At 43.5% G+C, this 27,175-nt stretch overlaps 1 protein-coding gene and 1 pseudogene across 2 annotated transcripts in view; one reads left to right on the forward strand and one right to left on the reverse strand.

Moving 5' to 3' along the window:
- The window catches only part of cers5 (ceramide synthase 5), a 16,913-nt gene extending 961 nt beyond the window's left edge, over positions 1 to 15,952 (forward strand). The window contains exons 2-10 of the mRNA XM_079266337.1: positions 7,353 to 7,458; positions 8,136 to 8,266; positions 8,572 to 8,629; positions 8,791 to 8,841; positions 9,305 to 9,397; positions 11,116 to 11,244; positions 11,805 to 11,911; positions 13,120 to 13,276; positions 14,809 to 15,952. Coding sequence (XP_079122463.1) covers positions 7,353 to 7,458; positions 8,136 to 8,266; positions 8,572 to 8,629; positions 8,791 to 8,841; positions 9,305 to 9,397; positions 11,116 to 11,244; positions 11,805 to 11,911; positions 13,120 to 13,276; positions 14,809 to 14,973 — 997 coding nt within the window. The 3' untranslated portion in view covers positions 14,974 to 15,952. The remainder of the gene's footprint in view (positions 1 to 7,352; positions 7,459 to 8,135; positions 8,267 to 8,571; positions 8,630 to 8,790; positions 8,842 to 9,304; positions 9,398 to 11,115; positions 11,245 to 11,804; positions 11,912 to 13,119; positions 13,277 to 14,808) is intronic.
- A 5,804-nt stretch (positions 15,953 to 21,756) lies between these two features.
- Positions 21,757 to 26,553, reverse strand: LOC306797227 (sacsin-like; annotated as a pseudogene). The gene has a single exon. The product of its transcript is annotated as a sacsin-like (transcript).
- Between the last annotated feature and the right edge of the window lie 622 nt (positions 26,554 to 27,175).

Raw genomic sequence — 27,175 nt, forward strand, 5'->3', positions numbered from 1 at the left:
GTTTTGCCCGTTGGTGCCTGAGCCTCTCTCTCATACACAGATAATATAACCTTTAGCGGTGTCAGTCTGGTGTCACCTCACAATGGAGTGGTCTCACCTACGTCACGATCTCCTTAGTTACGAGGTCGGTCGGCCATGTTGGAGTACATACAGATCCTACATGGCGGCGAGTAAACAAGGAAGTGCGGCGAAAATACAATACTTTGAATCACTGGATAGTGCATCAAAGGTTCGCTACCTGGCCAAATTGAAGGTTATTGGTAACTTGGATCCCTATACGATGAGTGCAGATCGTTTCAGTGCCGATCCTACTTATCTTCCATCGGTAAACTACGCCAACATCTACACGTATCTCGTGAACACCCCCAGTCCTTACACAAAAGACGAGTTGGAGTGCTATAAAGGGCTCGACGCTTATAATCAGTTTGTCAGTGGATGGGTCCGAGACGTCAAAGCAACGGTCGTCGACAATTCTCATCTCGTCATTGGGAGGGTAAATATATACAGATCTGGTCAGATATTTAGCAATATTCAATGTTTACTCAGCGCAAACAGACACGTGTGTTTGTTTACATTGTACATGCACGTAATTGTGTGCGTGTGTGTAGGAATTCACTTTAAACTAACCCCTAACTTCATCCCCCCCACACACATATATATATATATTTATATATATATATATATGATCTGACGTTAAACTCATATCAAGCAATGCTGAGGCTGCATCTCTGTGTTTCGCCTGTTGTACACGCTCGACGCGTCTCTGGCACCGACTGCTGTCACGGGCCGATGAAGCTTCGGTAACCTTCTCATGTCCAAGTTTAATTTATATTTCCTTTATTAAATACTGTTCACAAACGAATTTGTAAATAAAATCACTGACCACTTATAAAGTGATCCGCACATACTCGAGTGTACGCCAAATTCCATTCCTTTATATCTCGAGATGCGTGACAGCCATTTCTCGCGACGTCGCTTGGATAGCTCCTTCGTGTCATTTCCTTGATGTGTAATGCCCGCTGGCAAACGAAAGAATGATTTCTTGTCTATCAGCTCTGCTGCCACAACCAAAGACAGCACAAAAGTTCACCATGATCGATAGGTTATGCGACTCAGCCGTGCATGCCAGTGGCTTTGTGTGTACTCCAACATGGCCGACAGCTAAACTGTGACGTCACACGAGACCACTCCATTCCTCCCTCAAAACAGAAGTTTTGGTGTCTTGTTTAGACTAGAAAGGCTCTGCTGACAAGTTTCTCATTTGATTTGCAGAACGTATGACTCCAGTATGAACCTTAATACAGGTATTCTTATTCTTTCTTGTGTGCTGACTCTGACAGTGGCCAAAGCAAAACCACATCCCCTCATTTGTTGACTGAGACTTTGACTGGATGGCTTGACGCAGTGGTTTTTATTATTTGTTTAGCCACATGCGTTGAGGGAGGTTGTGCCTGTTTTGTGCAGCTTCACGATTAAAGTATTAGAGGAGTGTCGCATTGAATTCAATAAAATTGACATTATGGCAGACTATATACATGTCCCTAAACTTAAATGTCAGAGAGGGCCCTTCAGAATATTGTTTTTGAATATTGACAGATTATTTACTGGATTTGTGACTCAATGCGTTTCATTCTTTCACTGCTTAAGTAAGCAACTGCTATCTTATTTAGTGTTGAAGCCATTCCAAGGTCAGGAAGATACTCAATACAGAGAACGTATTTGTTCCATATCCCCCTCCCCTAATGTCACTGTGTCTGTGGTTCAAGTAGAGCTTCTTAGACGGTACACTTCCATTTCCTCTTGTCAAGGTGTAGCCCTGCTTTCACAACTGCTCATTACCAAGATTTCTGTTGTGAGACAACTTCATGGCTGTAAAAAGTGATTTGCTCTCGGTTCACATAACGGTAAAGAGCTCAGGATTCATCATTAGCCAGTTATCATTGTGTAACCTTTTAAATTCTATGGTTGTCTGTCAACAAAGAGAAAAGTACGAGGACTACGCCTCCGCTGTAACACATAATAATATAAAGGAACACAGCCATGTTTACCTGAGTCCTTCTATGTACTCTTCCTGTAAATCTCAATTGGGTAGGTTGCAGGAGATGACTTGTTGTCACTCAGATATATGTTTTCTAGAGTTGGCCCCCTATAGCTTCAAACACATCGTCCGGCTTTCTCTGTTTAATTTAGACACGGTCAAGTGGCTGTTAATGAGGAGCGGTCAGATGTCGGAGGTGTCTGAGGAGAGTCGCCGAGGTGTTTGGTGAGATGCTCACCTGTCTCAGGTGTCAAAGCTCGGCTGCCTGTCTCTCTCTCTAACACAAGGCCGTCCCCGAGGAGAGGACGAGCCACGGCGATGTTATCAGAGAGCGGTAACTCCCTCACTGTCTCACACCAATCCGCTCATTCATTTATTCAGCAGATAAAAACATCACACCGTAGCTTGATTTCCCACTTTCTGCACAAGCTAAACACAGGCTTTGTCACACAGTACACTTGATATCACACACACACTAACACACCTAGTGTATACCAGTGGCGGGCCGTGTATTTTATACCTGGGCCTTCAGTGCCGTCCTACTGCAGTTGAACCACCTCCTAATAACCTCATTGTGACGCCAGCATGACGGGATGCTTCGTCATTAACGGACAATGCATAGAGTCAAAATCAATGTAATTAACACAATGACAAGAACAAACTCACAAGAACCAGTCGCATATATTTATGTGACGACAAAGCAGGTAGAATAACATAAAACCCAAATATCACGATTCAACAGGCCTCTGCACAGTCCAGCAAAACTGCAGCGCTAAAACACACATTCCGCCACAGAATCAAGGACACCATTCAAATATTCACATCAGAGGGAATAATATGAACCATACCATAATATACCAGTGAAGACAGTCGAGCCTCCCCAGTTGTACTTCTTGAATACGTTTTAATGCGTTTGAGGGCTGAAAATGTCTGCTCGACAGAGGCAGCAGATATTGGGATTGTCTCCGCCAAACATGCCAAAACGCTAAAAATGTAATTGTAAAAAACTGTTCATACACCTTGTACCACAGCTGCTTTCAGTGCTTACGCTTGAAATACAACAAACATTAAAGTGAAACCTAAACTTCTTTCAGCTCTTGCATTTAAACTGCTCTTCTAGTTGTAGTCATGCTGTCTCGGAAGCCACAGAACCTGCTTGTATATCTAACTTAATCTTTGTCTCACAGCGTTATCTTTGACAACTGCAGTCTGTCATGATGCCCTAAAGATAACATCTTTCTTTTATGTCAGTCAGGAAGAATAGTTACACCTCCGGTGGAGAGCCTGAGAGTATCAGATATCTTCTCCCTAAATGTTGCTAAATCAAAGTCTTACATTTCTCCAGCCTCTGTCTTCAGACATATTTGTTTTTGTTCTTGAAAGGCTGCATTCTCGCACATAGTTATCAACTGCAGGATTTTTCTTCTACCTGATTCATGCAACGGCTGTCCTCAACAGCCCGAGCAGGCTCCTCCTCTTCTAGTCCAGTTTGTTCTTGTTTGATTACAATCATCTCTTCGCTCTTGGCAGTGACTTTGTAGATGGGGGCAGTCAGGCTGTTTTTGTGTCATGAGTTGAACGGTGTTAAGACTACAAATTGGGACGTGCATGAGATTATGAGTGGCTTGCCATGTAATCTGTTGTGTCCCGTTTTTGACTGTTTCCCCATGAAGTAAGAGCCAAATATTCCCTCTGGCAAAAGGAAGTGAGGGTAGACACTAAGCAAAAACAATGTTGATGTGATGCATCAAACATCCTCCTTGTCTGTGTATTTCCCACATAACCGCATTGTCTTTCCCCAAAGTCATGTCTCTTCCACGTAATCCTCAATCCTGTTTTCACGACTTCACCCGTCAAATGAAGGCCTCGGTTACATCCAGTGCTGTGCCGGGAATAGAACCGGGCCTGGCCCCCGGCTTAGGGGAAGTTTCCCCACTGGCAAGGTTCCATGTAGCTTGTTGCTCTTCCCTTTCACATCCCTGTATTCTTTAAACTTAAACAGATGAAGCTGCTTATTGCAGGGAGACGATAATAACACTGGGAGGGCAAGAAGTGTGAGCGGCTTAATGTCAGACTCAACGCATTGTTTTTCTTTTTCCTTGCCATAATGGAACAGGCTATTCTGTGGTGAGCGTCAGATTCCTCACCAGCAATCTCCTTAAACAGCACTTAGACAAAGGAGGCTTCATCATTTCAAAGATTCCTCTACGGTTCAACACTGGCTCAGTATTTTTTCAAGAAATACTTCTCACGGAACTGATTACATCTTGCTGACGTGATGATCGACTGATGAAAATGTAGATAAACACTTTCAAGAAGAGGCTCAAGACTGTCAAAAATCAAAGTACGGTAACCTTAAAATATGTTTAAAAACAGGGTACAAAAGAATATGACACCGCAAACATGGGTGCACATTATTTCTGGGTCTTGGAGTTGGCATTTGTCATGTTTCCCCATTGCTGCTATTTGGAGCCTCCAGCCAGTCTCATCATCACAACGCTGTTTTGTTCATGGGAAGTTCACTAAAAGTCAATACTGTCAAATGATAGTCACATCTCTTTCTGCATTCTTCTGCAGCGTGACCGCAGACACAATTTGGCTAATTTTTCATTTAAATAATTAGTTTATGAACTATGTGACTTCCTGTGACCGTGTGACTTCGACGTGACTACGACGTGACTAAGAATTTCGTAAGTGGAGGAAAATCCATTGAGGAAACCGTTGTGGTAAACCAAGAAGACATGCAGAGCTTTAGAGCATGTCGGTTTGTTGATGTAAATCAAAATAAAATAAGCCCGAGTACACATGTACAAATTTCAGATTGACCTGGTAGACACTGAGCTACTTTTGTCCAGATTAGCTTTATTTTTTTGTAGAACCAGATGAGGCTGTTGTGCTTTATAATAATAATAATAATAATAACTTTAATTTATATAGCGCCTTTCAGGGGACCCAAGGCCGCTTTACAAGAGTAACAGTTAGACAAAAACAGTTTAGACAAACAGTCAGAAAAACAGAACAAGTAAGCTAGGGGCCGAAAGCCTTGGCAAACAGATGGGACTTGAGGGCCCTTTTGAAGGCGTCCAGAGTGGAGATGTTGCGGATCGCCGCAGGGAGAGAGTTCCAGAGGGTGGGGGCTGCCACACTGAAAGCTCTGTCCCCGAAGGTTCGTAGTTTAGTGCGGGTGGTGGCAAGCAGGCCAGAGTCTGAAGACCGCAGGTTCCGGGGAGGGGCATGTGGGCGGAGGAGGTCCGATAGGTACTGGGGGGCATGGGCATGGAGGGACTTGTAGGTGAGGAGGAGGATCTTGTATGAGATGCGGGACTTGACCGGGAGCCAGTGGAGGTTGATGAGGGTGGGGGTGATGTGCTGCCAGGGCTTTGTGTGCGTGAGAACCCTGGTGGCAGAGTTTTGTACATACTGGAGCCTGTCCAGGGTTTTGTTGGGTACCCCGAACAGGACACCATTGCAGTAGTCCAAGCGGGAGGTGACAAATGCATGGACCAGGGTTTCAGCAACAGACTCCGAGAGTGATGGTCGGAGTCTGGCAATGTTCCGGAGATGGAAAAAGGCAGTTTTGGTGACGGACTTGATGTGGGACTTGAAGGAAAGGGTGGAGTCCAGGATGACACCCAGGTTGCGGACTTCAGGAGATGGGGAGATGGAGCAGCCGTCAACCTCGAGGATGAAGTCACCAACCTTCCGGAGCAGCGCCTTGGGTGCCACAACCATGAGCTCTGTCTTCTTGGTGTTGAGTTTGAGAAGATTTGATGACATCCAGGTTTTTATTTCATGCAGGCAGTTGACAAGGGACTGAGGGGGGAACTGGGAGGATGGAGTAGTACTGAGATAGATTTGAGTGTCATCAGCATAGCAGTGGAAGTTCAGTCCATGATGGCGGATGATCTTACCGAGGGGGAGCATGTAGATGGTGAAGAGGAGGGGGCCAAGCACAGAGCCTTGGGGCACGCCATGATTGACTGGGGCTAGGGGGGAAATAGAGCCGTTGATGGAAACAAACTGTTCCCTGTTATGGAGGTAGGATGAAAACCAGGAGAGGGCGGTGCCAGTGACCCCTAGAAGGTCAGATAGGCGGTTGAGGAGGATGGTATGGGAGACAGTGTCAAATGCTGCAGAGAGGTCCAGGAGGATGAGGATGCTGAGGCGGCCAGAGTCAGCAGCAATGAGGAGATCGTTGATGATCTTAATGAGGGCGGTCTCCGTGCTGTGTTGGAGTCTGAAGCCGGATTGGAGGGGCTCATAGAGCTCATGGTTGGACATGTGGAGATGGAGTTGGCCGGCGACTACTCTTTCCAGAGTCTTACTGAGGAAGGGGAGGTTGGAGATCGGCCGGTGGTTGTGGAGGTCATCAATGTCCAGGCCAGGCTTTTTGAGGATGGGGGTGACTGAGGCAGTTTTGAAGCTGGTAGGGACAATACCAGATGCCAAAGAAGCGTTGATGATGTCCACCATGTAGGGGCAGAGGGTGGGTAAGCAGTCCTTGACCAGGGCTGTAGGCATGGGGTCCAGGGAGCAGGTGGACGTCTTGGCCGAGCTGACCAACTTGGCCAGTTGGGGAGCATCCACAGGGGAGAAGGAGGAGAGGTCACAAAGGGAGAGGTGCGGCGCTGAGGGGGCGTTGCCATGTGGCTGAAGTGCGGGTGGAGGGGGAGGGGCTGGTGTCAGGAGCTGCTGGTGGATGGAGTCGACTTTCGCCTGGAAGAAGTCGAGGAATTTGGAGCAGAGATCGGGAGCACCAGAGGGATGAGGGGCGTCAATGGGGCGGAGTAGGCGGTTGATGGTGGAGAACAATGATCGAGGGTTGCTTTGCTGGGCACCGATCAAACGAGAGTAGTATACAGTTTTGGCCTGAGAGAGAGCTTCCTTGTAGGTTTCCACATGGTCACGAAAGGCCAGGAGGTGGACCGTGAGGCCAGTTTTTTTAGAATGCCTCTCCAGCTGGCGACCAGAGGCCTTCATGCTGCGGAGTTCGGAAGTGAACCAGGGGGCAGGGCGGGTGAAGGAAACAGTCCGGGTTTTGATGGGGGCGAGAGAGTTGAGACTGAGGGATAAGGCAGCGTTGTAGTGGGCTACCAGGCCGTCCACGGTGGAGTCGGAGGGAGGGATTATGACTTAGTACCATTGTATGTGTGCGGTGAAGTCTGTGTCAGTGGAGCAAAATACTCTTTTAAGAAGCTCCCACTCAGCAACTTTATGCTTTTATTACTATCCTTTTATTAGATGTCAGCCTGCCAGGCTTATGCAACACATGACGTACGACCATTCATCGCTCCCATTTTCACCTCTGCCACAGGTTTGTTGCCAGTCCCTGTGCCCGGAGTCTCCACATCCAGCCAGGTGTTGGACGGAGAGCTCAGCCCAATGCTGTGCTGGAGAAGGTGTTCACGTCCATCACCAAGGTTTGCCTTCTTCCTCCCTTTAAGGAAGCGTTTGTCAGGAACTGTTCATATCATCTATCATTACAGAGTTAATCATGAGTGTTAAACAGGAGAGCAGGGCCGTCGTTCAATCAGGATCGGTGGTTCGATCCCCGGCTCTGGCTCTGCTAGTCGCATGTCGATGTGTCCTTGAGACGCTTATCCCCAAAAATTGCTCCTGTAGCTGTGGTAGAATCTGAATTGTCTGCTAAATGACTGTAATGTGATGTTATATCATAACATCACATACTACCCCAGACTACAGTGTACACACGACGGGACCATAACCTGTCTGTCATGAGTTCAGTGGAAACTGAACTCAACGGTTGTGTGATTAAGTAGAGGCTAGATACAGAGAATGCAACATTCATGAAGTGTTTGTTAATGATTCAATTATGAACAAGATGCCAGATTCAGTTTTGACTGCGTTCCACTGAAGGAACTAAACTTGAGTACAGACACGTATGAGGAAACTATTGTGCAAATGAAACGCTTCTATTGTTTCAGTTTTCACTGACACCCTTTCGGCACAGATTCCTGATGATTCTTATGCTTGCTGACCTCACGTGCTCCCACTCAGAGTGTGACCCCGAGAGTCTCACAGATTACAGTACAGAATCAAAGCTGAGTGGCTTCCTCTTTTCTTTTTCTCTGCACAGAATCCAGACTCTCGCCATCTGGATGGCCTCTCCAAGCAGCTGGACTGGGAGGCGCGAAAGGTCCAGCGTTGGTTCCGACAGCGCAGGAACCAAGATAAACCCAGCACGCACACCAAGTTCTGCGAGAGCATGTAGGTTAATCCCTATCGCGTTCACCTTTGACCTCTCCGCAGGCTTGAGCACACAGCGGCCGTGTTGTCTGTGCAGGCATGGTGTGATGTTGTCGGTGGATGTCTGCATGTATGTTTCTGTATTTCAAACGTTTATTGTTAGGACTAGATTTCAAATAAGATTCAAGAATCCGGTTATGTTAGAATCAGGATTGTGGCCGGTAGGGGCAAGTAGATGCATGCCGTATATTTTATATTAAATGTGCTGACTCTCTCTTAAACCAGCCCTATTTTCTGGACCATAATTCCTTCTTGTTTACTTGTAGGTGGAGGTTTACATTTTATTTGTGCATATTTACCTTTGGGTTCCGGTTTCTGTGGCAGGTGAGCACACAATCAGATCAAGCTTGGATTGGAAGCATAAACAGGGGGAGGGGGGGGCATTGTTTATTCTTTCATTGATAATATTTTTTGATTGGCTGGGTATATTTCCTAACTTAAAAGCCTCACGGCTTGTTTGCTGAACTAATCTGTTTTCTCTGTAGTGTCCTTGGATGTGGGATACAAAGCTCTGCTGGTATGGATATCCTTATCAGGTACGAGACGGTTCTAATCGTCGTCTATATGATCTTTAATGCAAACACAGCGGCTGCAGACTCAGAAAATCCCCCAAAATACAACCAACTAAGTCAAGACTTCTATCTCAGGGCCATTGTATGGGACTGCATGACTTTGTGCTTCATAAACTGGTGCACAGTTATCCATGAAAAGCCGTGCTGTGTCACTTTACAACAGAAGAACCATTGTCATATTCTCTTCGCTGCCTTCTTCCTGTTACTTGTATAAATGACGTCATGAAAAGCCGTCTGATTAGTTCAATCAAACTCAGATTAAAACACAGAGCGGTAGATGTTACTCCACTATATCTTCACGTCACAAATATGTATTTGCTGCTATAATAAATGCTTTGAATTTCAAATGTAGCACCTTTTTAAAATGAATAAAAATTCCTACTTGAACTGACTCGCTGAACTTGTCTCCCCCGTCTTGTCTCTTCAGGTCATGACTCCGGGTCTTTACCGCTACTATGTGATAGAGCTGGCATTCTACTGGTCACTCATGTTCTCCCAATTCACCGACATAAAGAGGAAGGTGAGTCTCTGTTCGATTAGGCCACGGTGGATACGCCACAATACGTCTGTTGTATGTGCGACGCAAAGTTTGTCAAATGTCTGCATCAAGATCTAGTTATGGAACGTCACATGTTTTTTGGGAAGGGGGTGGGGGCGCTCAGCTGGCGCTGCTCCTTCTGTGAATGCTTTTGTATTTTCAGCACGAGGGCACCCACCATCATGTGACTGCAGGGCGGAGCCGGCCTAACTCTAGTCGAAGAACAGAAATTCCTCTCAATGCCAGCCTGTTAGTGACACTTTCATGTTTTAGATGTCACATTCTGTGTAATATATACAGTAGAGAATCGACATGATCGGATGTCCAGAGGAGGCAAATGGAGTTTCCCGCTCAGCAGATTGTTTCACTAGATTTGTGTGTATCAAGCTAACAGAAATTCCTTAAAGTCTTTCTGACCGTTTGCCTTTTACTCAGCTCCAAACCACAAAGGTCGTGAGTTAAAAGGTAGCGCTAGACAAGCAAAAGAGCCGGTCTTCATGCAAACAATGGTGACTTGTATGAATTTGAAGTGGTCAACAGAAGATTGTCACGCTTTAAGACCTTTTCCAGAGATTCTATGAACATGGATGTTGCGCTTCACTGGATTTACAAACTCTCAGTCTTTCTAGTTGCAACGTGAGCGTTTATCTAATAGCCCACGGTCGAGAGGAGTCAGCCTGAACCGTGGCAAAAATGTTAAAACGCCTTCTGCAAAAATGTACACATACTGTTTATGGCGTTTTAGACAATGCACTTCAGTGTCTGTGCTGTTGTAGAGACCGGCAGGCCAATACAACGGCTGCATGTATGTTGAATTGAGAGATACGATAGAGACATAATAATATACATAATAATAAGACAGAGCAACACAAGGACGGAGACGAGATCAGATGGAGAATGTAAAGAGTAAATAATAAGAGGAGTATGAAACTAAAGTAACAATAGAAGTACAAACAGGAACGGTGACATGAAACGAGAGAAAGATTAACACTGTATAGAGAGTTGGTTGGAAACATGGAGCAATCAGACCTCAACTTAATATATATATTTATTCATTTTTTAACCAAACCAAACAGCAAACGTGTTTTTGCCATCTTTAGCTCATGCAGAATGCTGCGTGTCAGCAAATCTCCCACCACACAGAGAAAGCACCTCGCTTCCTGTGACTTCGTTTGCATTTCCACTTCAGTTCAACATTTTTTTCATACATTTGCATCACCAACCAAGCTGCTGCCTTCCATCTCTATCTTTCTCTCTGTCTTCCTGATCGGTGCAGCTACAGCCATTCATTCTGTGTAGCTGAGGACTATCAACTCGATGGTTACCGTGATGATTGTTTTATTGAGCAGTGCTCAATGTTTTGTGTCAATGTTATAGAAGATTTTCCTTTCTTCTTTTTTGGCACTTTGCCTTCATTGATAGTGACAGTGCAGAGGGAGACATGGGGCAGAGACACACAACAAGAGTCTTCAGCCGGAATGAAACTGAGGCTACATGTGTGTGTCCTCACTGCTAGTTCACCAGGATGAAGCATTTCTTTTGTAACACAACAGTCAATGCCATCAACGGCAAAACAGAGAAGTGTGATTTGTGTTAAAATACACTCCACAACACAAGTTTACAAGTAAACAATCAGTGTACATGTATGCTAACTCTCTCTCTCTCTCTCTCTCCCCTCTCTCCCCTCTCTCTCTCTTCAGGACTTCCTGATAATGTTCATCCATCACCTGGCGACAGTTAGCCTGATCAGCTTTTCTTACGTCAACAACATGACGCGAGTAGGGAGCCTCGTGATGTGTGTCCACGATGCCTCAGACTTCCTGCTGGAGGTCAGTCAGACACAGTGATGAGAAGTATTGAAATAACCAGACCGTACAATGTTTAAAGCAACTAACTACAAACCAAATACACTGTACTTCACTTCACTTCTGGACATTTTGCTGGTCCTCATACTTATTACTTTATTCACATTTATTCTCTGAGTAGAAAGAGAAGGGTTATCTATTAGTGTAACCTGATCTCAGATCAGAACAGGGTTTTGCCGTCTTTACAGCACATTATTGGATAGAAGTTACTGCTAATATGCTGATGCATTAATGATGATGCTGATGATGCATCAATGTCCTGTGTTTTTTGATTCTAAAGACAAGGAAGATATAGGAACATGTGACTGCTGTTGACACAGTTATGATGGCGCCTCAGCTTTTACAGTTACAACAGTACCAGTTTCCTCTTTGGAGATTGTCCAATTGTGATTACTGTCTCGTGTTTCCAGTCACTTCCTCTTGGCTGAGATCCAAATAGACTGTTGGTGTCAGTCCAGGAATTAAAATAGGGTTGATGGCCCTACATTCAACTTATAATGAACTGTTATTTTGTTTTCCAACAGGCAGGTAAGCTGGCCAACTATGCCAAGTTCCAGCGCTTGTGTGACTTCCTCTTCATTGTGTTTGGTGTGGCGTTCTTCATCACACGGCTAGTTATATATCCTGTATGGTGAGTTCTCAGTTACTCTCAACTCCAGCGTGAATATTATAACTACTCTGCCATAACATTTGTGAATGTATTAATGCACAAGACCTGATCTTTTTTCTCAAGAAATCATCTAGCTTTAGCTCTGAAGGGGGCTGAGCTCCGGTTGTGATAATCATGTAATCCTCCATCATCTGTTTTAGACGTGCGGACAGAGATTGCTGAACTCCATCAAGGCTGCTGGGTGTTATTAATATAATAGTCCACATTTCAAGTCTTTCAAAAACATATTGTATTTAATTAAGGATTCTTCAATCCATACGGTGTTAACGTTTATTAATTGACTGAATGTAGGCCAAAGATACTGCAAAGGACAGGCTGACATTATTCATTGTCGGTGGCTAATGTTAGCTTAGCAACAGTAAGTCGACCACGACATACCGTTACGTCTATAAAAACGCTAACATTAAAACTCAAATCAGCTGATGTCAGTATAACGTCACCAACACATGTTAACAATGAGCGCTTCATCTCAAAATAACGCAGTTTTGATCATTTTTAACTGAACGTATTTTACAGTTTATTTTCATCAGGTGCGTTCAAACTAGCGCATGCGTACGTGAGAGAACTGCAGGTCTGCAGGGTGATGGATTCCAGGACATATCCTGGAGCTGTAATTAGTATCATTGGTCAGCCTGTGCTTTGCAAACGTGGAGAAAACCACCAAGCGCTGCTGTTTAGAAATATCATTAAATAAAGTGATGCAACTGTCAGCAGTTGGTTGATCGGATGAGGATATCCAGGACACCTAACAGCTTCATCATCATGTTAACCAGAGCATGCAGAGGTGTGTGTGCTAAGTGGGTCTGGATAGCAACTGTTCCTCGACAGAGACCTGTATGTCCAAGCGAGCCCAGCCTCCAGAGGGACCAACAATAGGGAACCGATCATTGACGACGGTAACCCGAGCCGCTATATTCAGTGTGGCTGAGTGATAACGCTAGTGATGACGCTGCAGCTACCTGGACTGGAAATCCATCCCTCTGCTGGGGGAGGTGGGCCTGTTGATGACCTGTCACTCTCCTGGATTTAAAGGAAGACGTGACCTCACCAACCACTCACCTTACACTGTGTACCTTCATAATGGGCCTCTTTCAGAAGGGTGCTGGTTAATACTGTGTTTAAAGTACAGCTCGACTACCTCCACATCTGCTGCTCTCGTGGTTTTCCAGGGTCCTGAACTCCACTATGTTTGAGAGCTGGGCCATAGTCGGGCCGTACCCGTCCTGGTGGCTCTTCAACTTCTTGCTGCTGGTCCTCCAAGTGCTGCACATCATCTGGTTCTACCTCATAGCCCGTATAGCTGTGAAAGCTATGCTGCAGGGCAAGGTGGGTCACAGCACAGACACATTACGGAGAAGTACTGTAATGTAGAGCTGAGTTAAGGATTAGTAGATCGACATCCTATCCTCTCCTTACTGTTTTGACAGTTCCAGACACTTAAATGTGAAGATGTGCTCGTTTTAGTTGTCTAAAACAAATAAAAAACATTAGATATATTTGTTTATTATTTTAGGCTTCTGGTCACACATAACACGACATCTAAAGATCCCTAGGTCTCTCAAAAACTGGAGTGGGTTCAATATTTAGTTGAGCACATGATTGTTTCCTTTAGCGGCAGATCAGTTAATAATGAGAATCCTCATGAGATGCAGCCTTACTGTGATGACCTGCTGACGGATTTGACATCCTACACACGCAAACTATGTTTGTTTTTCAGCTACTAGAACCTGCAAATACTCACATGTTGTTTTCTGGTGAGAAAGTGCTGAAGAAAGTCTCTTCCGTGTTGTGTCATTTCATGAAGTATAATGCAGCTCAAACTCTATCCAAAGTAGCCTAGATAAAAACGTGGTTCAGAACTCTTCTTCAATGTTTCTGCGTCGGCAAAGATAAACAGAAAATTCCAACAACATTGACTTGGACGGGCTGTAAAGAACACCAAATGAACTGAAATGTAAACAAAACCAGCTATTTGTGGTGATGAATTTGCTACATTATTCCCCCAGCTGTCCCTGACTCCGTCTCGTTCTCTCAGCAGATGCCGTTTGTTCCCTCTCCCTCTGGAAAGAGAGAGGGACGGCGTCTTTCTGTCTGTCTCTGCTACTCTCTCGCTTCTTCTCCGTTTGCTTTGTCCACTTGAGACCTTTACCTTATCTGTTTGTGGCTGTAAGTTTCTGTCGACTCCCTCCGCTGTCATTCCTTTCACACGTCTTCATTTCATCCGTCCTGTCCATTTCTGTAGGGATTCGGTTTAGCTGTGTCCAACTGTTCCTCATTAGGCAGGAGAGTGATGCAACTGCCCGGCACCACCACCGTGTGGTTATGATGAACACCAATGATTTGCATGAATATGAAGTTTGAAGCTGAAATACATCTGTCATGAGACTAAACCGCTGGTTCCCAAACACACCGTTCTGAGTTACTTATTGCTTTCATTTTATGCTGCTTTATACTTCACCACATGTCAGAAGTTACTGTATTAATACTAACAATTATAATTATGTAATTTTGGCATCATAGTGAGTTTTTCTAGATAATACTTTTCCTTATGTAAGATTTTGAATGTTTTGAGTTTTACTTCTTTTTTTAAGTTTGTGGTATTTCTACGTTTACTCGAGTAAAATATCTTACTCATTCTTTTAATTTGTCATTTGCTTCCTTATTTTTCTTATCTAAAGTTATGTTTTTGTTTTGTCTCATGGTGTATCTGTAAAAAAAAGTCACAACACGCCGTAAACCAACAAGATGAAAAGTAACTTAATCGTCATTACAGTGTGTGCATTATTTAGTCAAACATCTGTCGTGCGTACTTCTGTTAAAATAATAATATCCCGTTTCCTCTTCCATCTGCCTTCAAGGTGTGCAAAGATGTACGCAGTGACATTGAGAGCAGCTCAGAGGAAGAGCCCGACACGCCCACAGAAGGCCCGAGGGCCTTCTCTCATCCGCCCAAAGCAGAAAACGGCACTAGGGGCCACTGTGTCGCTGCCAAAGACGGAGTGCAGAACCACAACAGCTGGTGACAGGAAGCTGGGAGCCCCCTGCAGTTGGTCCCTCACAACGTCTCCAACAGCTTGGTCCTCTGACATTCCCTTGACATCCAAGGCACACACACACACATATTACACTAACGGTGAGTGCACAGACTCACCAACTGACAATGGATCCTGACATCCGCTTTGAAGAGCCCTGTACTGACTCGTACGACACACGTGATTTGCGTAGTCTTATTTCTTAAATGATGGGATTTATTTTGTGCTGAGCTTGGCAGTAGTTGTTAGTTTCAATGTTCTCTCCCAGTTTTATTGGTCAGATGAACTTGGATTCTTTTTGTGTTACTCGACACTGGCTCACAGAAGGCAGAAAACACTACTCTCTGGAAGCTTGTTACTTCTCCAATCCGTGATGATACAGCAGGTATTATACATATAAATAATGTTTAAATAACATACTGTGGTTTTATCAGCTCTTAAAGTCACCTGCTGCATGTGTGTGACCACAAGTACACACTTGAAATTTGAACAGCAGCAGTTTCTGCGATTTGTGGATTTTTCCTTTTAACTACATTGTTTGGCAACTTTAATTAACATTTATTTCTATTTTTTTTTTACTACTTCCTCCAAGACCAAATGCTTATGAAATTGTCCATCACTGCCTACAGAGGAATCCAGGTATGAGGACTGTACTGAATGTCTGGTATCACGTTCTCACTTGAGTGCCTTGTAAAAATATATTTCCAAATATAGTCGGTTGATGAAAGAGGCTGTTTTTTGTTGCAGTCCTATTTATAAACGACACATTGCTTTGTGTGGTTAAAGGCATTTAATGTAATACAAACAATTACAGCCATCTTCTCTCCTGAGACTCTCACAACATGGACTTTACACAGGCCACTGACACAAACAATGTGTTATTTGTTCATGTGCCTGGTGGCGTTTTCCTTGTGTGGGCTGTGGGCACACCCTCACAATGAATTCACTTAAATGTCCTTACAATTATTAACATATTCACTATTTAGCAATGGACAAAAAACAATGGAGGAATGGGAAATGTCCACATCTGTGCAAAAACTCGAATAGTCGTCCTCCCCGTCAGTCTTTGAGGACTTCAGGGTCCTGGTTTTCTGCTGCCAGCTTCATCTGCTTCTGCTTCTGCATGAAGCGGTATCCTCGCATCGCACACAGGTAGCCTCCGTAGGCCGTCAGCAGCATCATCGAGGCGGAAAACGTCCGATAGCCGAAGTCAGCCAGGCGCTTTCCGGACACCATGGTGAGGATCCTACAGGGACAGGAAGTCTGAGCAGGTTCAGCAGCAAAAACACAGCACAATTTGGGATTTTGCCACACTGGTGTGCTGCAGATCACTGTGCAAGGTGGTTTTATAGCTACATTTGATTTTACACGAGTGTTGCATCAATGAGATGGCAGTGCTTTGATTCACAAGCTCTTTATTGTCGTTCATTTCTAGAATTAGCACCGAAAAGTTTAATCAGTTTTAACATTCAACATTTTATGTAACTGTCGTTAGTAAGTCTGATGTTATTCACAGTCGCAGATCGTTCACTGCTCGTTAACACATTAATGCCTCTATTCAACAGTCCGTGTGGTACGTCTGGCTTAACGTTGATGTCCGTACAAAGTTAAGTACTCTGTTGTCTTTATCACTACAAGCGCGCTAGCAGTCGGTCAGCTGCACACTATTGTATCCACTCACGTCTCCTCTTTGAGCAAATACTTAAATCTGGTCTTACCTTTTATTTTAAGACGCGATAACACGCACAGGTTGTTGTAACTGTCCTCAATGTCAGCACGCCGACTCGTGAAGTTAAAACGTAAGATAGCTAACCTTTCGTGAGGTACGGAAACCCAGAGGGGACTTTTCTCTTCTGACAAAATTGCGAGCAAAGTTGCAGAGCGACACCTACTGACCGGGAGTACTTTAGACCAATGGGTCTTCAACGTTTTTCAGGCCAAGGACCCCCAAACTGATAGAGAGATGGAGCAGGGACCCCGACTATATATATTGTAGAACAGCGGTTCCCAAACTTTTTAGGCCGCGCACCCCCTTCTACATCCCGACCGGGTTCGCGCACCCCCCCCCCCCCCCCCCATTAATAAAAAAAAAAAAAAAAAGACGCAACAGAGCCTTTTAAGCCTTCATAGCCGCATAAGAATCGGACCAATGAGAGAACAGTTTGCTCGCGCGTGGCATTTGTTTACAAGATTTAGTCCGCTGTTAAATGTTGCAGTGTGAACACAAACCTAACAAAGGAGCAAGTGCAACATTGTATCATATTAATCCCTGAATCGGAACAAAGCAAACGAACTGAAGGTGTGAAAACGCCCTGAAACACTGCAACAAAGTTTCAATAACTTTCAGTGACACAAGGCGTCACTTTTAAAGAGCAATACGGATGGCGATCACACACGCACAGGCTCAGAGGCAGATTATCACATTTAATTTACAATTAATGAGCGACTAATGTAGCCAGGATGTCTTCGGACAAAGCATCGATGCGGCGCGACACAGTGTTGTTGGACACCGGGATCATGTCCAACTTTTTTGCTTCTTTCTCCCCAATCATACATTCCACCATCTCTCTGGCAGCTGGCAAGCACACGTCTTCGGCGATTGTGTGCGGTAGCCCCTTTCTCGCTATTCTGTAACCAGATATGAAGCCCGTAGTGCGTCATTTATAGACCCAACACATGAATGAGACTGCAGTTGTTTTGGCTGTTTTGTAACTCCTCCAATTTCGATATAAACAATGTAAGGGGCTTTTGACTTGCACTGGCATGCTTGGTGTTCAGGTGGCGACGTAAATAAGAGCTTCAGACTGTTAGCCAGAACCTCGCTGCACACCACGCACTGTGGCTTTGGGGAATCTGCGTTGCCAATCCAAGTGAAGCCCAGACACAGATACTTTTCATCATATTTCCTCTTTTTTTCCCAGTCTGATGCTCACTCTCGTTTCCTCTTTTTTCACCTTGACTCCGCGATGGGCCGATGTGCTCCCGATTTGTCTGTGCAATCCCTTCCTCCTTCCTCCGTCTCATCTTCCTCTGACTCGATTTCTTCTCCCGGTCTCTCCCCAACGCACCTCTCCGTTCCCCTCGCCTCCGATTCCTCTCTCTCTCTCTGTCCCTCTCCTCTTTTACGACTGATAGCTTCAGATGTCCCACCTGACAGTTTTTAAATTAAAATTACTTTTTTTTTTTATATTTAATATTATTACACCATCAGACCGCCATTACACTTTTCCTCTCGCGCACCCCCTAGAGGCAGCTCGCGCACCCCCAGGGGTGCGCGCACCCCACTTTGGGAATCCCTGTTGTAGAACATTGTGTTTTATATTAAACTGGGCCTCGTGCCATGTATAAACATACCTCTGTATTGTGCATTCAATACTAAGCTATTCAAATAATACACAGGTTCATATATTCATGTTTTTATTTTAAACATGTGCAAAGTACAGTGAGTAGGGTGACCATCCCACTGCCATTTAGAAACATACCTTGTCAGCTGATACCAATGCCAATATCAACATTGTCTGTCAATTGCATGATAATCATGCATACAAGCTATTCAAATTGATGTTTTAATTTTAAACATAAATGTGGAAACGAAAATGAGTGATGGCCTATTAGTGCCACTGCCATGCATAAAGATACCTGTTATCTTGCAGACATTACTGAACTATGACAATAATGGACAGGATTACAACATGTGAGGGCCCTGCTGCAGGAGGGTTACCCCTCCACGTGACTCATCACACAAGAAGAAAAAGCAGGGCAGTAAACGCGGGGCACATAATTGTAGCAGGCCCGGGGTCCGTATGGCTTCTGCTGAAAGAAAGCCAGCTCTTCTTTCTCTCTCACAGAGGGGGAATATGAACGAAACATGGATGCAAAACTTCACAGCAAAATGGAAAAAAATTCCAGGAGAAATAGCAGCGACACAAACCTCAGGTTTTTTTTCTCCCTGTGATTTCTAGCCTCAACAATTGTTGAAGAGAGTTTTGTATGTATGATAGAGCGTCTGACCCCTTAAACCCGGGACACTCAATAGCAGTACAGCAGGTGGCTATGGTATGATGCTACACTGTTCTCCAATATTATGAATGTTCGTTGTGTCTGCTGTACACTTGTGCCACACACACAGGACTGACACCAGCACCCTAACCCTGGTTCAAACTAGCTCTCAACATGTTTCATGTTCACAGAGCCTCCTGTGCCATTGCAGGTCGTATGTTTTTCATAGAAAAAGTATATCCCACGTATATAATGTCATTTCCTCTGTGGGAGCAGCTCTTCAGATTACGGCTGCACCCTGAACTGAACCCTGATATTTGTGTTCAGGCTCAGTTCATGTTATTGCGTCAACAAAGAGTCACACAGCTGCGGTGTTGGAGAGGAAGTTGGTGTTATTTGTTACTCATCCCGGCAGTAGTACTTTAGTTTGTGGTGTCCGTAACAGAACGTGTAGAAATAATCTTGTAGTTTGACTTCATCATTTCCTTTCTAAATCTGAAATCTGTAACATAATGCAATATGAGTGATGTGAAAGATGAATTTTGAATGACTGCAGACAATAAGTGCCGATCGTTCGAAGTCATGAGATGGAGGAATATAATTGTTGCTTACTATTAGCAACGTGCCAAATGATATGAATTAAGCCTTAAGTGTTTTTCCAGACGTCTGATCCTATTCCAGCTCCTGTTTGACTCAATTTTGTGAAGTTTATCAGCTGTTGGATAGGAAGGGCAAATGCAGAGGGAGGTTAGGTATGGTGAATCCTGCTCTTATTGCACCCAAAGTCTTTCATCTTTTTGGCTAAGATCAGCCACCACAAACACACTTACTCCATAAATATGTTTCATAATGTCTGTCCCTATTGTTTGTTGTGTTGAATGTGTGTTTTATAGCGATGGTCTGCAATAAGTTGCAGTTGGTATAGGTTTGACGCAGAATGAAAAATGTGAGTTGCATGTACCATATGATGGCAAGTGTCTAATATGCTAGTAACACCTTGACCTCCCACCTGATCCCATTGACTTTGCAAAGATTCACTTCACTGTATGTTGCTTTTCGCCTTTTCTCTACGGCAACCCTGAAGGGACATCATATCTCCAATACAAAATGATAAACATGAGACAGTCTGTTACAATAATAATAAACTGACTATAGGATGTTTGCTAGCTTTTATCCCACTGTCATCCTCTTGTTATGTCTGTATTGTGTCTTGTCTTTCAATTAAAAAAAAAAGACATAAAAAGCCTTGTAAACATTTGTATAGTAGGAAAGAACAGTGGGAACTTGCCACTTCCGTGATGAGGCGAAGCACACTCCGAGCCCAAGGAGAAGACAGTAATGTGGTGGTGACTGCTGAGTCGCCGCATCCTCCAGAGCAAACTTTTGTTGTTAACATATGAAAAGATACATTTGTCTGATATATGGTTAGTTGTCATTATTTTCATAACATGATTTCTTAATGAATAAAAAAGTCCTTTTAACTTGAAATGTTTGTCTTCACTGAACATTGCGGTGACTTGATCGAGGCAGAATTTTTTCAAAGTTCGTTTTTTAAAACTTGCACACCCACACAGTTCTGAGATCTAATCAGCCAAAATTATTTAAATCTTCTGCACAGGTCCGTGGGTGCTGTACAGCTCAATACGAAAATATGATCACAACCTCATACAGAGTTTTTAGGACTTGTGGTGCAACAGTGAAGCAACTTCTACAGATTCTATATTACTTTGATATATTCTGTCACTATAGCCTACAGATTTAATGGTATATTTTACTGTTGGCAGTACTTCATATTGTAAACCCTCAGCTACCCACTTAAAAGAAAAAAACAAGCAATGGATTATACTTTATCAGAGAGTGGCAATAGAAAAGGACGAGGAAGTAAACTCACCAGTTATAGTGATACAGTGTCCATCCCGGGCAATAGTTTACTATGGTATTTAACAATGTAAAAAACAGGAACTGATGTTTGATACGTGTGATGATAGGGTGAGTACTCATAAATGATAACAAACCATAATATTCCATTTTATTTATTTATTCATTCATAAAGACAACTCACAATCATTTCTGTATTTGCCAGTGTGAGCCAGCTGGTCAATTTTCAACTGCAGTCCTTGATGTTTTGAAACCATTAAGGAAAAAGGTCAGACAGAGATTATATTGGTCCTCAGTGAATAGTTATATATAGTTAAATCATCATTTTGAGAAAAAAAACATTGACCAATTCAGAAAGTCATACAGTCAATATATTGATCCTAAGTTAGTAGTTATAAATGGTACGTTACAAAAGCTTTCCGATTTTCATTTTCATGAATTCATTTCATTTTCATTTTCCTGAGTAGTAAAAATGATAACTTTGCAAAAGAATAACCTGCCATATTTCCATTCTCATAATAATAATGTACATAGATTATTATTGGCCCTCAATGAGCAGTTTCAAAAGTTTCAAAAAAACTTTTATATCTTCATAACAAAGTCATAGAGCGATTATATTGGTCCTCTGTGAGTAGTTCTAAATAACATTGCAAAAATAATCAAAAATCATATTTTCATTTTCAGAACAAATTCACGTAGTTATATATAAACTGGTCTTCAGTAAACACAAAAAAACAACATCTTTCATTTCAGAAGGTTCAAAACATAAGCATGTCAGTGATACCATTATTTTCTTTATAGTAATGTTTGAATATCACGATATGGCTAGCAGCATCTTGAAATGTCAAAAACTCTTCAATTGACTCTGCCAACATGATGTGTGTTTGTCTCTAATCTCTAATTCACATATGCCTCTACTTTACCGAGAAGATCAGATGCCTTGTTGAGTGCTGCCATTTCATTCTCTGATTTGAACTGTTCATTTGGAATGTGGGGAAATGGATGATAGTTTGGACACTGAGTCTTTTTGGCATCCACTCCCAGAGTCTTCAGATTCTCGACAATTTGAGGCAGAACTCTCAGTTGGAGGTTGTAGAGCGAAACCTTCTTAGCGAGGGCTGAAATGGAGCTGCTGGTGGTTATGTTGACCATCTCTTTTAAGCTGTGCAGCTATGAGAGACTTTTCAACTGCTTGATGGATTTTGAACAGACACCACTCTGTCCTCGCCCCACCAATGTCTTTGTAAGCTGCGTTGAGATCACAGCGAGCTTGACGACACCAGCGCTTGGCCTCCTCTTTGTTTGGACTCGGGACATTTTCATTATGGGTCCAAAAGTTGTAGGAATGGTTGTCTCTAGAGAATCTCTCTCGACCATCTCTGTGATGCCTGGCCTCCTGATCCCATTGCTGATCAGTTGCGGAAATTTGAGTTCCTGCCTGAATAGGACGAGCCTCCAGTTTTGCCTTTGCCTCTGCTGATCTCATCAATTTGATTCTGTAAGTATGTGAATGCCTTCCTGGCAAGAAGTTGGCAGTCAGGGTTTTTGTCAGGATGCCATCTAAGGTACAGTCGTTTGATGGCTTTATGCCTCTCCTCCTCAGGAAGCATCCAGATATCTGCCAAACATTTGTCAATTTCTCTTTTGGCTTCGTCAACAGATGCTGGTGAGGATCTTGTAGATGATGATCTTGTAGATGAGGAACTTGTAGCTGATGGTTTGGAAGAATGGGGCACAGCTCCTGCTAGTGGCATCAGATCCATGCAAGAAGCTTCAGCAGATGTGCAAGTCCTCCCTCCAGGTTCCGGCTTCTTTTGTCGTTTAAACTGATACAGGTCAATACAACTGACTTCAATTGGCTCATCTTCTCCAATTTCTATTTTGTATCTTTGTGAATAGGGTCCAGCGTGCCCAGGCAGTTCTTCAACAACAATTGCATTAATGTACTTGTTGTTAGTGTTGTAGCAAACATATTCCCCCTCTTCAAAGTTATTGAGGATGGCCATGTCTAAGGAATCATGCCATTCCTCTGGAATTTCGGATCCAGGGGCTGGTGGATTAAGGACACTTTCAGTTTCAGCACTGTCATGGATCCCATTCTTAGCCAGACATATCCGAACATCTTGAAGACTGTCACACATGAGAAGTTGTGCGAGGACTAGGAGTTGCATTGATTCCATTCTGTTACCTAAAAGAGCATTAATCTCTTTTGTCAATTTCATATTGATGTCACTTATCACCTTGGGAGACATGGCATTGTTGTGTTTCAAGTAAAAGGTGCAACCTTGTTGCTCTTGTTTGACAAAAACATCGGTGTCAGTGGCAGTTTTGTTTAGTGGCTGTTTATTCACCCAAAGCTTTGTTTTCAGACTTTTGCAGCAAACAATCTGAATACTGCCAAAAGTCTTCCTGCACATGTCAGTAGCATCCTCTTGTGTCGTTTCTCCTTTAGACTGCTGTCTGATCAGGCAAATTAGTCCATGTGTAAATGCACGTGATGACAGATGTCTGTCAAACCATCCACTAAATTCACAATCCGCTTCAAGCTCACAAAGCTGCATGTGTGACTCCACTAATTTCTCCTCAGTGAATTGAGTCAGCATTTTAGGCTTGAAATTCTGAGGCAGCAATTGCAGCAATCCTTGATGCTGATATCTGCTACTGCCCAAATGACATTCACTGAGTTTCTCGAGCAACAGGAACTTATTCTCCAGCGCTTCTTCTAACCTTTTGATCTCAAACACTGTGTCATTGTAGTAGATTGTGCATGATGGGTATAATTTACCATCTACTGCAGGAAGATACAAAGTCTTTACATCGTCAAGGGACTGGTTTCCTTCAGTGTTGATTGACTTGAAAAACTGCTTAACAGCACGTTTCACGGTTTTCTGTTGGTTTGGATTTAGTTGTTGTTCATCACAGGAATCAGCATAAACTGCTGCCAGAACATTACAATACTGAGCTGCAATAGGTTTGTCCTTTACACCAATTTTCTTAAAGAAGTCTGCGAATATAACATCCTGCGGGGAAATGTTGTACAAATACGGTCTGAACTCGCGGTCATGAGGGAGTGAAAAAGACGCACAATCAGTCCTCATAAGTCCTTTGTCTTTTTCAACCAGCACAACTGGAAGACCAGCCAATGATTGTCCTTCAAACCCGTTTGCTTGCAGATAGGCATACGCACTTCGAAACACCTTAGCACGGGTTTGGATCAACTTGTCAGTTTTACATGGTGACCGACAGATGTTGCTCATGTTCGTGGTTACACAGTGTGAAGGTGGTTGTTCAAGCGCTCCTGCATTCTTCATCATTTTCAGGAGCTTCGGTGACTTATAAACCGGTAGATGTATAATTGGCATTGAAGACCAAATCAATTCTAGAGGCTTAGGATCGCTTTCCATCAAAGACCCTCTTATTCCAACAGCAGTTCTCTCGGCAGCAAATGATTGGTGATAGTTGCACAGTTCTTTTTGAATTTTCACAGGAAAAATGAACTTGATGTCAGCTATGCTCTCCAGAAACTTTCCTCCTTTGTGTTCGTCGTCACTCACTATATTCAAGGCTGCTTTGAAAATGAGTGATGATTTCTTCTTCAACTCTTCAAGTTGACCGTTTTCTTTTGCTTCTGATTCTACTTGTTGTGCAAAATTGATGATGTGATCTTTTGACACAATATGCTTCATCCCAAGTTCTCTGAGTAAGTCTTTCGGTTTTGTTGTTGGTAGATTTCCTTCACACATCTCTGTCCAAAATCTCTGAGGCACAAATCTCTCCTGGGGCACCATTTTCTTGTATAGCTCGACACTGTCATCAAAGAAATATAATGCCATCTCCAATCTGCCTTGAGAATTGGGAATTAATTTCACTGTCTTCATTGAGGGGATGATTCTCTCCCTATCCTGAGAGCAACTGAATTGTGGCATCATTAACAGTTTGAGGCAGTGAAGCGTCTGCATCTCTGTGAGTGTGTGTACAATGGGCAGAATGAACTTCATGAAATAGTCCAAATCAGTCAGGGTTTGGAAGTCCAATATCTGTGACAGATTGCAGTTATCTGGATTATTTTGGAGAAAAATGCTGCTGCTGTTGGACAGCATGAACAGATCTGGAAATGTATTTGAATACATGCTGTCGAGGATAAATACCTTTTTAGGCCCATCGATCCTCACTCTGTTACCATGGATTGTTTCAAATAATGGCAACGACTTGAGGTTTCTCTGATACTTTTGCTTGTCTTTGGACTTGGATACTCCAGACTGCAGGAAACACTGTAGCTCTTTCATCTCTTTATTAGAAAGCTTGGTAAACTCTGAGTGGTTAATGTTGATGACCTGGTCCAACACAGAGCTTTTATCATTCACATCCCTAAGTTCTGAGCCTGGAAGTGAAAGAACACGTCGGCCTACATACGTTGTGAAGAATGCATGGTCAAGCTTCATAAAACCAAGTTTAAAGAGGATGCCTGATATGTCGTTATCTGAGGCAAACTGAATCACACTTGGCATGTCTTTCATTGTTTTCAGAAAGACCTTGTTTGAACTTGGAAACACAACGGGTAAAATGCAACAGTCACTGAAGAGTTGCCTCACATCACTTAATGTCAGGCTTTGTCCATCACCACTAGATGTTGCAGGTGTAACTTCACCCATTAAGAACTTCCAAAGTGATTTTAACAACTCCAACATGGTCTCGTTTGGGACATGAAGACCACTGTGTCCATCAACTTCACACTCCTGGAGAAGCTGCTGAATTAACGGCTTCAGATATTCCGCTGCACGGGGAACCGTCAAACTCTTGACAAGGCTTAAACTTTGTAGAGCATGAATGTGCTCTATGTTGGTCTGATAATCTGCAAATTGGGCCTCGTAGCCAGAGAACAGACCTTCATATCTTGATATCAGTTTAGGAGATTTGGAGTTAAACACTCCCAAAACTTTATGTCTTGTGAGAAAAGTGGTAGCCCATTGAGTAAACTGGAGTTGTCCTTGGTGACCTTTTTCAATTCCAAATCTTTTAAGCAGAAACTCAAGAGCTTTGACAATCTGGTTTCATCTCTGATCAGAGTGGCAGTTATGGGCAACGGTAACTGCTCATCTGTTTGGGTTGGGTCATTGAGGGTTTTTTCTCTCAGGAAAGTCTGGACAGTTGAAGGATTCACTTCTTCCACTTTAATGTCAGCGGATCTGAAACTTCTCCAAACTTGTTGCATGGAAGACGGAACCAATGTCATTCCAAGATCTTCCAAAATGGGATGGATCTCATCTCTTGCTGAGTGCGTCAGGTAAGGTGCCTTAGTTGTCTCAGTTTCTCTGACGTTACACCAGTCAAGGGAGTACTGCAGAAACTTTCGGTCTGCAATTATTTGTGTGAAACTCCTCATCAGTGGAATCACATTAAGGCCTCTTTCTTTGATTGATCTGTATACCTCATGTATCATTTCATGCCATTCTTGGCCAACATCTTTGGAAACAGTTGGCCAAAACATACATAGCATGACCCAATATGTTGACAAAGGACTTTCTTTTTCACAATGCCACTGCTGATGTGATGGAGATCTGCATATAGTGGAGCAATGACATTCTGTCTCAAAGATTCATTCCAGTCAGATTTACGACTCTGTCCATCTTTCCAAAGGCTTCTCCTGGCATAATCTACCTTAAAGTTTGCATTGATGTGCACTGGCAGTCCAGAGAGTCAATATTTGTGTTTTTGAACTATGGAATGTACCCAGTAATGTGTGTAAAATATGATATCTGCGCAAAATATATGCTTTTTCTGCTCGTCCTCTCCGCCTGTGTGCTCGTCTGCTCGTGCTCTCTGCTCGTGCTCTCAGCCTGTGTGCTCTCTGCTCGTGCTCTCAGCCTGTGTGCTCTCAGCCTGTGTGCTCTCTGCTCGTGCTCTCTGTCTGTGTGCACGACACTCTGAGAACGCGCAGCTTGGGGGGCCTGATCGTTTTGGCCCAAGAGAGGCGGGTCTATGAAGCAGTTTAGCCAATTGCTGATTCAAGATATAAATGAGTGACATACAATTTAGCCAATCAGCGCCCTCAAATAGATTCAGCTGTGGGCCAGAACGATCAGGCCCACAGCTGCACGTTCTCGTCAGGAGAAGTCTCTACAGGCGCCCGCGCCACGAGCACTCCTCCTCCAAGACCCGTTTGAGAGGAGAACTTTGGCGGAGATTCTGCAGCCAAAGAGCTGATATCAGATCAGCCTGACCTCACAATCAGACAGCAGACTCGCGGGAAAGGGAAGCAGTACATGCTGAGCTTCTGTACTAGCTGTACACCAGACAGGTTTGGCTAGCTGGATGA

Source organism: Melanostigma gelatinosum, assembly GCF_949748355.1.
Source record: "Melanostigma gelatinosum genome assembly, chromosome: 3".
NCBI classification, from domain to species: domain Eukaryota; kingdom Metazoa; phylum Chordata; class Actinopteri; order Perciformes; family Zoarcidae; genus Melanostigma; species Melanostigma gelatinosum.